Below are 14,068 nucleotides of genomic sequence, written 5' to 3' on the forward strand. Positions count from 1 at the left end.
TGGGCTTCCTTTCGAGGTTTTCTGCGGGGGTTGTTCCCTCTCTCCCTCCACACACACCCGCCCCTCCTTCCCAAATCATCCCATATCCCGGCCCCATTTGCAAAGCCGCTTCCCCATTCCTGGCTCCGGCGTCCCGGCTCCTCTCGTGTCCGTTGTGTTGTGTGTGTTTTTTTTAATTATTCTTTTTTGCAAGCAGTTTCCTGCTTCCCTCGATAAGATCCTGTCGGCCTCCACCAAAGCGCAGCCCGACTGGGGCCGGCGCCAGGGGGGGGCAGCACACTCCCCTTCCCACCCCCCCGGCTGCTAAGGACGGAGCCAAGCCGGGGAGCCCCTCCCTCACTTTCCCACTTCTCCAGCCCCCACACTTTTCTGTTTTCGTGCGTTTTGGAGAGCTGGGGCGCACAGCTCATGCAGGGGGGGGGGGAATAAAGGGGCGATTGAAACGCTGGTTTTGGCAATAGGGGGGGGAACCTCCTACTTTCTTCCCCTCTTGCCCCCCAGGAGCCAGATTTTTCCGGAGGGGGGGGGGCTCAGATCAGATCTGGGTGGGTGGGAGGCATCTCCTTTGGAGACTCTAGGCGCGTTTTGGAGAGCTCTGGAGCGCTCGCAGGGGAAGGGTATTCCCTTTTGAAATGCTGCTTTTTTTTGGCACAAGGGTGGGGGGGGGAATTCCCACTTTTCTCTCCCCTCCTGCCCCCCCGAGAGGCAGCTTTCTCTGTAACGTTGGTGGTGGTGGGTTTCAGATCAAATCTGGAGGGCTGGCATACCTTGGGATGCTCCGGGCGCGCGCCGTGCGCTTTGGTGAGCTTGGGCGCACGCAGGAGGGAAAAGACACATTCTCTTTGAGATGTTGGCTTTGGCAATGGGGAGGGGGGGGGTGATTCTTGCTAGCAGGACGTGGCTGTGGGGGTGGGAAGCGACTTCCCAGCCTTGGCTCGTCGGCGCCAAGCGCCACTGGCTGAAGTCCTGAGATCCAGAAGGCGCGCGGCGCCAGCGCAATCTCTCGTTATCTCTTGGGGGAAGTTTGGAAGAGGAAGTCGGCGAGATAGCGCGGGGTCGCAGCCGCGGAGCGAACGCCCTGGCTTCTTAAAGGGACAGTTTCTTTTGAAAGCCCCCCCCCCCCCCTTTCCCCATTTGACAGGAGAGACACCCGCCCCCTCTAGAAGTTCCCACGTTGAGAAGAGAGAAAACCCCTTGCAAACTCGGTTGGAATCCACGTCTCCCTGCGGAAAGGGGGAAAACCGCGGCAGGTGCTGCCCCCACCCCCCACCCGCAAAAGATCCTTTGGTTCTACTGGGAACGGGGTGTCAACGCAGAAACGGGGGGACCTTGAGGACTAGAAACCTGGCTCGGCTGACTTCAGGGGTTCCAAAAGAGGTTGGAAAGGTATGGAACAGGAGGTCTGCGCCACCCCCATCCATCCATATCTCTAATAAGAGGAAATGGGGGTGCATCTTTTGGGGTTGCCCAATATGGGGTGCGGGCTTTGATTCTTCCCCTTCCTGGGAGGGGTGGGGAGCGTCGGAGCGGCGAAGTGTGACCCCAACCAGGATAAAGAGAAAACTTAGGCTTGCTAACAAGCCGGGGAACATAAGGTTTGCTTGCTTGTTCCTTTTGTGAAAGACTTGCTGCAGCGAACTCAGTCCTGTACCCCAGAATTAAGACATGGGGGGATCCGCGGGGGGGGGGGTGGAGGAAGGGGGAAACTTTAGGGGAACAACCCAGTTTGTTTCTCGGTGCAAAATCCAGAAAGGAGGAGGGATATTCCTTTCATCCAGCCCTGGCATCAGCTCAGCGGAGCAAGGATGGACTCGAACCCAGCACCAGGAAATTGCAACTTCAAAGTCTGGGGGTGCAAAGGGAAGGAGAGGAGGGGCCCCCAACATACCCTTGCCCCTTGGAAGACCCTTCCCTCTGCTAACTGTTCCATCCCTTCACCCCAAGGAATTGAGGGTCCGGTTGGCCCCGTCTGACCAAAGTCGGGGGAAAACGCCCCCCATTTGTTTGGGGTGCCAAACCTCAAATTGGCCTCCTCCAATTCTGATCCTGCTATATAGAGCGCTGGTGAGACCCCATTTGGAATAATACTGTGTCCAGTTCTGGAGACCTCACCCACAAAAAGATATGGACAAAATTGAAGGGGTCCAAAGACGGGCTACAAGAATGGTGGAAGGTCTGAAGCATAAAACGTATCAGGAAAGACTTCATGAACTCAGTCTGTAGAGTCTAGAGGACAGAAGGGAAAGGGGGGACATGATCGAAACATTGAAATATGTGAAAGGGTTAAATAAGGTCCAGGAGGGAAGTGTTTTTAATAGGAAAGTGAACCCAAGAACAAGGGGGCACAATCTGAAGTTAGTTGGGGGAAAGATCAAAAGCAACGTGAGAAAATATGATTTGACTGAAAGTAGTAGATGCTTGGAACAAACTTGAACCTATGATTACAACACAGGAGGGAAGTGTTTTTCATAGGAAAGTGAACCCAAGAACAAGGGGGACACAATCTGAAGTGAGTTGGGGGGAAAGATCAAAAGCAACGTGAGAAAATATGATTTGACTGAAAGTAGTAGATGCTTGGAACAAACTTGAACCTATGATTACAACACAGGGGGGAAGTGTTTTTCATAGGAAAGTGAACCCAAGAACAAGGGGGACACAATCTGAAGTGAGTTGGGGGAAAAGATCAAAAGCAACGTGAGAAAATATGATTTGACTGAAAGTAGTAGATGCTTGGAACAAACTTGAACCTATGATTACAACACAGGAGGGAAGTGTTTTTCATAGGAAAGTGAACCCAAGAACAAGGGGGACACAATCTGAAGTGAGTTGGGGGGAAAGATCAAAAGCAATGTGAGAAAATATGATTTGACTGAAAGAGTAGTAGATGCTTGGAACAAACTTGAACCTATGATTACAACACAGGAGGGAAGTGTTTTTCATAGGAAAGTGAACCCAAGAACAAGGGGGACACAATCTGAAGTGAGTTGGGGGGAAAGATCAAAAGCAACGTGAGAAAATATGATTTGACTGAAAGAGTAGTAGATGCTTGGAACAAACTTGAACCTATGATTACAACACAGGAGGGAAGTGTTTTTCATAGGAAAGTGAACCCAAGAACAAGGGGGGCACAATCTGAAGTGAGTTGGGGGGAAAGATCAAAAGCAACGTGAGAAAATATGATTTGACTGAAAGTAGTAGATGCTTGGAACAAACTTGAACCTATGATTACAACACAGGAGGGAAGTGTTTTTCATAGGAAAGTGAACCCAAGAACAAGGGGGACACAATCTGAAGTGAGTTGGGGGGAAAGATCAAAAGCAACGTGAGAAAATATGATTTCACTGAAAGAGTCGTAGATGCTTGGAACAAACTTCCAGCAGACGTGGTTGGTCAATCCACAGTCACTGAATGTAAACATGCCTGGGATAAACATAGATCCATCCTGAGATCAAATACAGGAAGTAGTATAAGGGCAGACTAGATGGACCAGGAGGTCTTTTTCTGCCGTCAATCTTCTATGTTTCTATGTTTCTACCTGACCAACCCAAGTCACCGTCCCACCCACCCACGCCCGGGGCAAGGTTACTCCAACAACCCCCTCCCCGTTTCCTCTCCCTGCCCCAAAGGCCGGCTTAGGGAAGGAGGAGGAGGGAACAGCCAGCAAAGAAAAGATCGGGGCAGGAAATCGGTGGTTCTCCAGCCCGTGGGGCAGCATCCAGAGGACACCTAAGCCCTCTCCTCTTACACAGTGAGTGTTTCTTGGGAGGTTGGGGTGCTCAAACCCGGCCAGCCCTTTCATTCTACCGCTCTTAACTTCGCAAATAGCAAACAGCAACAGAGCATTTAGACTCTCTAAGCAGTTTTACAGAGTCAGCCTCTCGCCCCCCCCCGTCCCCCCTCCAACAATCTGGGTCCTCATTTGACCCACCTCGGAAGGGCGGAAGGCTGAGTCAACCTGGAGCCGGTGGTGAGATTTGAACTGCTGAACTGCAGCTAGCTACAGTTATCTCATTAAGACAGACAGGTGGTAAGCACGTAGGTAGGTAGACGGAAGATAGACAGAAAGATAATGGATGGATGGGTGGATAGATAGAAGATAAAAGAAAGAAAGATAATAGGAAGAAAGAGAGGAAGAAAAAAGAATGAGATGATAGTGTTGGGATGGATGGAATTTTACTTTGAATCTCTGTTGGCTGGCAATTCTCAGCGTGACAGATAGAGAGAAAGAGGGGTGGATAGATAGATAGATATTCTTTCTATATTTTATCTCCTATCTATCTATCTATCTATCTATCTATCTATCTATCTATCTATCTATCTATTGTTATCTATCTATCTATCTATCTATCTATCTATCTATCTATCTATCTATCTATCTATCTATCTATCTATCTATCTATCTATCTATCTATCTAGAAACATAGAAGACTGATGGCAGAAAAAGACCTCCTGGTCCATCTAGTCTGCCCTTATACTATTTCCTGTGTTTTATCTTAGGATGGATACATGTTTATCCCAGGCTTGTTTAAATTCAGTAAATCCACAGTAACTGAATTTAAACATGCCTGGGATAAACATATATCCATCCTAAGATAAAACACAGGAAATAGTATAAGGGCAGACTAGATGGACCAGGAGGTCTTTTTCTGCCGTCAGACTTCTATGTTTCTTTGTTTCTAGATAGATAGATAGATAGATAGATAGATAGATAGATAGATAGATAGATAGATAGATAGATAGGAGATAAAATATAGAAAAATAAGAGAAAGAAAGAAAAATGATAGAGATAGGGGGAGAGATAGATAGATAGACGGATAGATAGGATATATTAGAAAGATAGTAGAAAGAAAGAAAGATGAGATGAGAGAGTAATGGATGGATAGATAGGCAGACATACAGATAGACAGAAGACAGATAGATAAAAGAAAGATAAAAGAAAGAAAAAGAAAGATGAGAGGGGGGATGGATAGACAGACAGACAGGCAGGAGATAAAAGAGAGATAATAGAAAGAAAGAAAGAAAGAAAAAAAGAAAGATGAGAGGGGGAATGGATAGACAGACAGACAGGCAGGAGATAAAAGAGCTAATAGAAAGAAAGAAAGATGATAGATAGATAGATAGATAGATAGATAGATAGATAGATAATCTGTCTAATTTATCTAATTTTTATTTTTCTAATTTATAGACGCCTGGGGGGGAGGCAGGGAGGGGTTGGTCTAGATGACTTCCGAGGTCCTTTCCGACTCTGTTTAATCTGTTTGACGTTCCTTCTCTCTCTCTCTCCACCCCCCTTCAGCCTGATGTTCCGGTCTCGGCGAGCCAGCTTGGTGCAACGGCTCTGGAGATCGCGCTGCGGGCCGGCCGGCTCGGAGGACCACCAGGGCGCCCTCAAACCGGCAGCCCACGCCCTCTTCAAGAAGCTGAAGGATAAAGAACTGGAGCTCCTGCTGCAGGCGGTGGAGGGACAGGGGGCTGGGGAATCGGGCTGCCTTTGGGTCGAGCCCCGCGGGGTCAAAGCCGGCCCGTCGGCTTCGCTCCTGCTCTGCCGCCTGTACCGTTGGCCGGACCTCCGCCAGCCCCACGAGCTCAAGAGGTTGTGCTTCTGCGAGAATGCCCAGTGCTGCAACCCACACCACCTTAGCCGGATGGCTCTCCCCGGTGAGTATAGGGGGGGTGGAAGGGCAAGGGAATCTGGCAGTAATGCCCCCCCCCATCCCCACAGTGCTAGGAATCAAGCGGAGGGGAGCCTTCGCTCGGAATTGGGGCACGAGTGAGCCCCAGTTGTGTGGATTGGGTCTAGGGAGGCCTCATTAGGCAGCCACTGTGGGAAAAGGCCATTGGGTTGTTTGGGGGTTTTTTAAATTATTTAATGCATGGCATCTAGAGAGGTCATCAAACCGTTGATGTACAAATTTAGTTTAAATAAAAGATCAGCAAATGGATTTATCTGTATATCTATCTCGTATCAACCCATCTGTCTGTCTGTCTATCTCTATTTCTACATCTATCTCTACTATCCATCTAATATCTATCTACCCATCCATCTATCTATTTATCATCTATCTTTATCTATCGATCACCTCTCTGTCTGTCTATCTATCTGTCTTGTCTGCCTGCATTATCCATCCATCTATCTATTTATCATCTACAGTATCTCTATTATCCATCTTATATCTATCTACCCATCCATCTATTTATCATCTATATCTACCACCTGTCTGTCTGTCTGTCTGTCTGTCTGTCTATCTCTATTATCCATCTAATATCTGTCTTTCTATTTATTATCTATCTCTATTATCCATCTAATATCTACTAACATACCTACCTACCTACCTACCTATCTATCTATCTATCTACATCTATCTATCTATCTATCAATCTATCAATCTATCTATCTATCTCTATTAACCATCTAATATCTGTCTGTCTGTCTTTCTATTTATCATGTATCTCGATCTAATATCTATCTACCCATCCATCTATCTTTTGTCATCTATATCTCTACCTATCTATTTATCCTCTCTATGTATCTAATCTATCTATCTATCTATCTATCTATCTATCTATCTATCTATCTATCTATCACCTATCTATCTGCCTGCCTGCCTGCCTGCCTGCCTGCCTGCCTACCTACCTACCTACCTACCTACCTACCTACCTATCTATCTATCTATATCTCTATTATTATTATTATTATTATTATTATTATTATTATTATTATTATTATTATTATTATTTATTGGACTTGTATGCCGCCCCTCTCCGCAGACTCGGGGCGGCTAACAACAGTGGTAAAACAACATGAACAATCCAATTAATAAAAACAACTAAAAAACCCTTATTATAAAAAAAAACCAAATAAATAAAATTTGCATCTAATCTCTCTCTCTCTGTCTCTCTTTATATATTTCCGATGTGTATTTATGTGTATTTATGTGTGCGTGTATATATATGTGTGTGTATGAGAGAGAGAGAGAGAGAAAGAAAGAGACTTGCGACCATTTCCCACACTTACAACCACCTGCCTGTCAAAGCTTCTGACGGGGTTTCTCCATCTGCCTTTTCACAGAGACCCCCCCACCGCCGTATTGCAAACTCTCGGCTTTTTCTACACCCCTGAAGTGCAACAACATTTTAGAAAACAACTGCAAAGGATGGCAAGGTAGGTAACAAGGATGGGAGGTTTTGTGATTTGTGTGTGTGTGTGTGTGGGTGTGTAGGGCGGGGGGCGCTTTTGGTCATGCAGTGGGGTGGTTTTAAGTCACAGCAGACACACAAAGGGTGCTGGAGGGGTTCTCACCTTTTCCCGACAGCAAGGACAATTAAACAGCGGGACCACTTGCCACTGGAAGTGGTGGGTGCTCCATTATTTGTCAGAAATAATGTAGGATCTCCTGCTTGAGGAGGGGGTTGGGCTAGAAGACCTCCAAGGTCGCTTCCAATTTTGTTATTCTGAAAGAGAGAGAGGGAAAGAAAGAAAGAGAGAGAGAGAGAGGAGGGTTGGACTAGAAGACCTCCAAGGTCCCTTCCAACTCTGTTATTCTGAAAAAAGAAAGAGAGAGAGAGAAAGAGGGAAGAATGGAGGGAAAAAGAGAGAGAGAAAGAAAGAAAGAAAGAAAGAAAGAAAGAAAGAAAGAAAGAAAGAAGGGCTGGGCTAGAAGACTTCCAAGGTCCCTTCCAACTCTGTTATTCTGAAAAAAGAGAGAGAGAAAGAGGGAAGAACGGAGAAAAAAAGAGAAAGAAAAAGAATGAATGAAAGAAAGAAAGAAAGAGAGAGAAAGAAAGGAGGGTTAGCTTAGAAGACCTCCAAGGTCCCTTCCAACTCTGTTATTCTGAAAAAAGAAAGAGAGAGAGAGAAAGAGGGAAGAATGGAGGGAAAAAGAGAGAAAGAGAGAAAGAAAGAAAGAAAGAAAGAAAGAAAGAAAGAAAGAAAGGCTGGGCTAGAAGACCTCCAAGGTCCCTTCCAACTCTGTTATTCTGAAAAAATAAAGAGAGAGAGAGAAAGAGGGAAGAATGGAGGAAGAAAGAGAAAGAAAGAAAGAAAGAAAGAAAGAAAGAAAGAAAGAAAGAAAGAAAGAAGGGTTGGACTAGAAGACCTCCAAGGTCCCTTCCAACTCTTATTCTGTTGAAAGAAAAAGAGAGACAGAGAAAGGAAGGAGAAAGGAAGGAAGGAAGGAAAAAGGAAGGAGGGGGGTTGGACTAGACCTCCAAGGTCCCTTCCAACTCTCTTATTCCCTTATTATTATTATCCACACAGGCCCGTTAGGCGGGATCCAAACAACCCCCCGTTCAAATTTTATTTTTCTATTTCCAAAGGGACCCCAGCTTCCTCCCCTCCCCACTCCATCCTCTCCCCAACCCACAACCATGCTGGGGGGGGGGAACGACACAGGAGAGAAAACTTAAAGGCAGCGTCTGTTTGTCTGGGCGTTCCCCCTCTGGTGGATTGTCCCAGAGACGGAAAGGAAACCACCCGGAAGGCCACGTCGGAGGCGACTTTCCTCTTCCCTTCTCATAGACGGGCCGACGGCTTGTTTATTTCTAGCCAGAGGAAGTGGCGCCCGGATAGAAAAAGAGAGAGAGACACTCAATAGACTCTCTTGACGTACAAACCGGGGTTGAATGTTGGCGCCTGGCCATCCAGGCGCCTCCAAGCAGTTCCTGGGCGCCTGGTCTGTTTTTCTTGCTCCCCCTCAACCAGAGAGGGGGCTCCCCCACCAAGAAAGTCCCACGGCTACGTGGCGCCTCGAAACTTGGCCGCATGTCTCGAGGGTGCCTCTCCCCAGGGGCCCCCAATAAATATGATGCCTGGTTTTGGCCGCTACGATATAAAGTAGATGTTGAGGCTCTGGAAAGAGACCAGAGAAGACCTTTAAAGAGTATTATTATGATTATTATTATTATTATGCGGAGAGGGGCGGCATACAAATCTAAATAATAAATAATAATAAATAAAATAATAAATTATTATTACAGGAAATAAGATTTGTATGTCGGATTTTGTATATTATTATTATTATTATTATCATTCACAAAAAAGTAATACACATTAAACAAGATTTGTATGTCGGATTTTGTATCACATTATTATTATTATTATTATTATTATTATTATTACAGGAAACAAGATTTGTATGTCGCATTTTGTATATTATCATTATCATTATCATTATTATTTGACTTGTATACCACCCAATCCTGAAGGACTCAGGGTGCCTTACAATAAACAGTATAAATACAAAAACAATAAAAAAGAAGTTGATTATATAATCTAAAACAATAAAACCCTCATTAAAAAACCACGAGGATGCTTGGCTACATAGCTAGAGGTATAACAAGCAGGAAGAGGGAGATTGTGATCCCCTTATATAGAGTGCTGGTGAGACCACATTTGGAATAATACTGTGTCCAGTTCTGGAGGCCTCACTTACAAAAAGATATTGACAAAATTGAAGGGGTCCAAAGACGGGCTACAAAAATAGTGGAAGGTCTTAAGCATAAAACGTATCAGGAAAGACGTCATTGACTCCATCTGTATAGTCTGGAGGACAGAAGGAAAAGGGGGGACATGATCGAAACATTTAAATATGTTAGAGGGTTAAATAAGGTTCAAGAGGGAAGTGTTTTTAATAGGAAAGTGAACATAAGAACAAGGGGACACAATCTGAAGTTAGTTGGGGGAAAGATCAAAAGCAACGTGAGAAAATATTATTTCACTGAAAGAGTAGTAGATGCTTGGAACAAGCTTCCAGCAGACGTGGTTGGTCAATCCACAGTCACTGAATTTAAACATGCATGGGATAAACATATATCCATTGTAAGATAAAATAAAGGAAATAGTATAAGGGCAGACTAGATGGACCGTGAGGTCTTTTTCTGCCGTCAGACTTCTATGTTTCTATGATAAAACAGTCACGACAACATGGCGTCTTGTGTTCCAAAGCAATAACAGGATCTTAACATCGAACTACGACGACTCCGGCATCAACCAGTACAGGGGGTCCCAGTAGCAATCAACACACTGGGTGCTGTGCCAAAAGACCACAGCCGGCACTTGAAAACACGAAACATGGACAAAATCACAATCTGTCGGTTGCAAAAAGCCGCCGTACTCGGATCTGCGCGCATCATTATAAAAACATTATAAAACACAATTTTCTTTACTTTTCTCTTCCGCAGACACGACCCTTTCCCGCTGCTCCTTGAGAGACGGCTACTGGTGCAAACTGGCTTACTGGGAGTATCGCCTCCGGGTGGGGAGACTCTACCCGGTCCACGAAAACCACATCTGCGTCTTCTCCAACCTCCCCAACGGCAACGGGTTCTGCCTGGGCCTACTGGCATCCCGAAACCGCAGCCAGGCCGTCCGGAGAACGCAGGCTAAAATCGGACGGGGTTTGCTACTCAGCCAAGAAGCTAGCGGCGTTTGGGCCTACAACCGAAGCGAGCACCCCCTTTTTGTCTGTTCCCCTACTCTCGGGCCGGCCGGAAGCTTCGCCCCGTCGGTTCACAAAATCCCACCCGGTTACTCCATCAAGGTCTTTGACTACGAGAGGGCCGGGCATCTAGCATCCGGTCACCCGGGCACCGCCGAGGGGCCTCACGATGGGCACACGATCCGGATCAGTTTCGGGAAAGGTTGGGGTCCTTCCTACACCCGCCGATTCATCACCTCTTGCCCCTGTTGGCTGGAAGTGCTGCTGAACGCCCCGAGATGAAGCGGTTTGTAGGGAGAAAATAACAACGCAATGCAGGAGGGTTGTAAGATCGCACAACGTAGTTTATTCGGAGAGGCAAAGAAACTAAATTTCTGTTCGCCCGGAGCTTTTCAGGGGCTCCCTGCTCACCGCCTTCACTTCCAAAGTACCGTATTTTTTCAGAGTATAAGACACACCGGAATATAAGACGCGCCTTAGTTTTTTGGGAGGAAAACAGGGAAAAGAATGTGCTTACCACGTATTTATTTGGCTAGCGTCTTTAGTCTGGCCAGGTTCCGCACATTATTTTATCCCCTGGTTAAGGGCTTAAAAAATGTTTTATTCTGAGAGAGTAACAAGTAACAAGCTTGCAAGCCAGTAAGTGTTGGGAACATCCTTAGAAACAGTGGTACCTCTACCTAAAACCTCCTCTACTTACAAACTTTTCTAGACTTTTTTTTTGCCTCTTCTCAAAAAGATTTCCACTTACAAAACCGAGCCTCCGAAACTGTAACCGGAAAAGGCAGGGAGAAGCCTCCGTGGGGCCTCTCTAGGAAACTCCAGGGAGGAAGCAGGGCCGGAAAAAGTGGGGAGAAGCCTCCATGGGGCCTGTCTAGGAATCTCCTAGGAGGAAACGGGGCCTGAAAAGGCGGGGAGAAGCCTCCGTGGGGCCTCTCTAGGAATCTCCTGGGAGTAAACGGGGCCTCCACCCTCCCTGTGGTTTCCCCAATCGCATGCCTTATTTGCTTTTACATGGGTTCCCATGGGAAAAATTGCTTCTTCTTACAAACCTTTCTACTTAAGAACCTGGTCACGGAACGAATCAAGTTCATAAGTAGAGGTACCACTGTACTTTCCATGCTATCTTCTAAATCATTATCTCTTAGGCTCTCATCCCCACCGCCTTCTGATAACCTTCTTAAATTGGGGTAAGGTAAAACCTTCCCTCGTCCTCACAACACGCAGTAGCTAACTTTATTATATAGGGTCGCCCCATTTTCTTCCTTCTGGAGCGGAACGTCGAAAACGAGAAGATAAAGTCAAGTTTTAACGGGTGGCGAAAGATAATTGAGAACGCTTGGAAAGACGGCGGGAAATCGACCCATTTGTCCCGTGTTTGAGATAGAAAAATGTGTTCAGATTTGCGGATGACGAAATGGTCGATTGTTTTGTTGAAAGAAAAATGTGTTCAGATTTTGTGGATGACGAAATGGTCGATTGTTTTGTTGGTTGGCGAAAGTTTGAAGTTTGGATCAGAGTTAAAGATGTCTTTGTGGGGAAATGAGGAATGTTGACGATTGAATTTTCCTTCTGTATATCTTCCAAGATTAAATCGCTTTAAAAAAAAATCCACGAACGGTTTTTGTGCTTATTGTAAAAGAAACGCAGCGCAAAATCACACAAAAGGTTTTTTTTAATACTCTACATGTACTCGACTTATGTATCTTGAGGACTAGCTGTAATACAAGTGCAAATCTGCATTGGTTGCCGATCAATTTCCGGTCACAATTCAAAGTGTTGGTTATGACCTTTAAAGCCCTTCATGGCATTGGACCAGAATATCTCCGAGACCGCCTGCTGCCGCACGAATCCCAGCGACCGATTAGGTCCCACAGAGTGGGCCTTCTCCGGGTCCCGTCAACTAAACAATGTCGGTTGGCGGGCCCCAGGGGAAGAGCCTTCTCTGTGGCAGCCCCGGCCCTCTGGAACCAACTCCCTCCGGAGATTAGAACCGCCCCTACTCTCCTTGCCTTCCGTAAGCTCCTTAAGACCCACCTTTGTCGTCAGGCATGGGGGAACTGAGACATCTCCCCCGGGCACATACAATTTATGAATGGTATGTCTGGATGTATGTTTGTTTAGAAAATGGGGTTTTAAAAATATTTTTAAACAGTAATTTAGATTTGTCGTAAATTGTTTTTCACTTTGTTGTGAGCCGCCCCGAGTCTGCGGAGAGGGGCGGCATACAAATCTAAATAATAAATAAATAAACAAATAAATAAATAAATCCATTTTTTGTGTTAGACGCTGCGCACGAAAATCTTCAATCCAAAGGCACAGATGCCACCCATTCTAAACATTAAATATTCTCACCCAGGAAACTATTCCAGGGTTTTACAATTATCCAGTGGCTCCTGAGCATGCGCAGAACGATCGCCAACTGGCGATTTTTTTCTTTTCCTTGTTTGGCTGAATCAGGCTCCCTACTTGGCAAGTTTGCCATTGGAAAGGCAGAAGAAACCTGAGGGATTTTTAACTAGCAGACTCCTGAGCATATGCAGAGTGCAATTCTCCTCTATAGTGGGCAAACGGTGTTCAGATTCCAAATGCATTACATTTTGGGACGGGGAGTTGTCGGGGATCAGGTTAAACCACCCCTTCCTTCTGCAAATAGTATACATATTTAACCCTGCTGTTTGATTTGAGAAAACTCCCTAATCTTATGTTCCCAGGTCTATTTGACCCGGACTGCAAATTGATCATTTTAGGTACTTATATTTGGTCTTTTTGAAAGCTTTTTTCACCTGGAAACAAGTTTGAACATTTCTGCACACCATGGAATGAAACTTGAACTGAAAAAAATTAATCCTTATTGGTTTATTTTGCACATAAATGTGCCTCCCCCCCCCGTTTTTCTGAATTTTTTTTTAGCTTTATTGATAATTTTGCCTGCAAAATGCATTATATTTTACTAAATTGGTGTGGGATTGGTAGCTTGAACATTTCTGAACATAATGATATGAAAATTGAACTGGAAAAATTGATGCATATTCATTTATTTTGCACATAAAAGTCTCTCCCACCCTATTTCAATTTATATAAAAATTATGCTGTTAATTTCAAACTTACATACTTGGTTTTAGTAAAATGGATTTCTTTCATAAGATTAGTTGTCTGGCTACAATATACAATAGACAAATAAATATGTTTTTTAGTCCACAAAAACCTGGAGTTTGCAGACCTGCCAGTAGAGGGCGCTCACTGCATACAACTGCTTTAAAAAAATTCTCTATTTGCTATTTAAACATTTGAATCTCAGTTTTTCATCCTGGTTAGTTTTTGAAGGAGGAAAATGGCAGCTTTGGGTGAACCCACAAGGAGTATTTTCCATTGCAAACCTATCCAAGTCATGGGAATAGGATTGTTTACCTGGGTTTTTTACCCGGGTTTGATTGTAAACCCGGGTTAATTTGGTTGTGCGAATTGTGTTGCTTCCTGGTGGCCCACGGGGGTTCGTGTTTCAGGTTTAACCTGCAGCACAAGTCCACCAACGGCCACTTGTAAACCTCCCCCCCTTTTTTTGCAGTCAGTAAAATTGTATAATTTAAAATTGTAAAATTGTAATTAAGCAGCCAGAAGCAGTTGAGGAA

At 45.1% G+C, this 14,068-nt stretch overlaps 1 protein-coding gene across 2 annotated transcripts; it reads left to right on the forward strand.

The window, feature by feature from the left end:
• Positions 1–1,005: 1,005 nt before the first annotated feature.
• On the forward strand, positions 1,006–12,705 carry LOC139175183 (mothers against decapentaplegic homolog 6-like). Of its 2 annotated transcripts, none has more exons than XM_070766092.1 (4): positions 1,006–1,386; positions 5,297–5,658; positions 7,070–7,162; positions 10,180–12,046. In XM_070766092.1, exons 2-4 carry the CDS (start codon positions 5,301–5,303, stop codon positions 10,716–10,718), a joined length of 990 nt encoding a protein of 329 aa, XP_070622193.1. In that variant the 5' UTR covers positions 1,006–1,386; positions 5,297–5,300; the 3' UTR covers positions 10,719–12,046. The 2 variants fall into 2 exon arrangements, with proteins under 2 accessions (XP_070622193.1, XP_070622194.1); XM_070766093.1 differs by lacking the exon at positions 1,006–1,386 and adding an exon at positions 3,641–3,748 and having other exon boundaries at positions 10,180–12,705.
• Positions 12,706–14,068: the final 1,363 nt, after the last annotated feature.

Source organism: Erythrolamprus reginae, chromosome 13 (assembly GCF_031021105.1).
Source record: "Erythrolamprus reginae isolate rEryReg1 chromosome 13, rEryReg1.hap1, whole genome shotgun sequence".
Lineage (NCBI taxonomy): Eukaryota > Metazoa > Chordata > Lepidosauria > Squamata > Dipsadidae > Erythrolamprus > Erythrolamprus reginae.

What these genes read in the sequence shown, in the direction of transcription:
- LOC139175183 (XM_070766092.1), top strand. Translation starts at nt 5,301, where the DNA reads ATGTTCCGGTCTCGGCGAGCCAGCTTGGTGCAACGGCTCTGGAGATCG. An exon ending in TAGCCGGATGGCTCTCCCCG is followed by an intron (nt 5,659 to 7,069) that starts GTGAGTATAGGG and finishes GCCTTTTCACAG; the next exon opens with AGACCCCCCCACCGCCGTAT. An exon ending in CAACTGCAAAGGATGGCAAG is followed by an intron (nt 7,163 to 10,179) that starts GTAGGTAACAAG and finishes TCTCTTCCGCAG; the next exon opens with ACACGACCCTTTCCCGCTGC.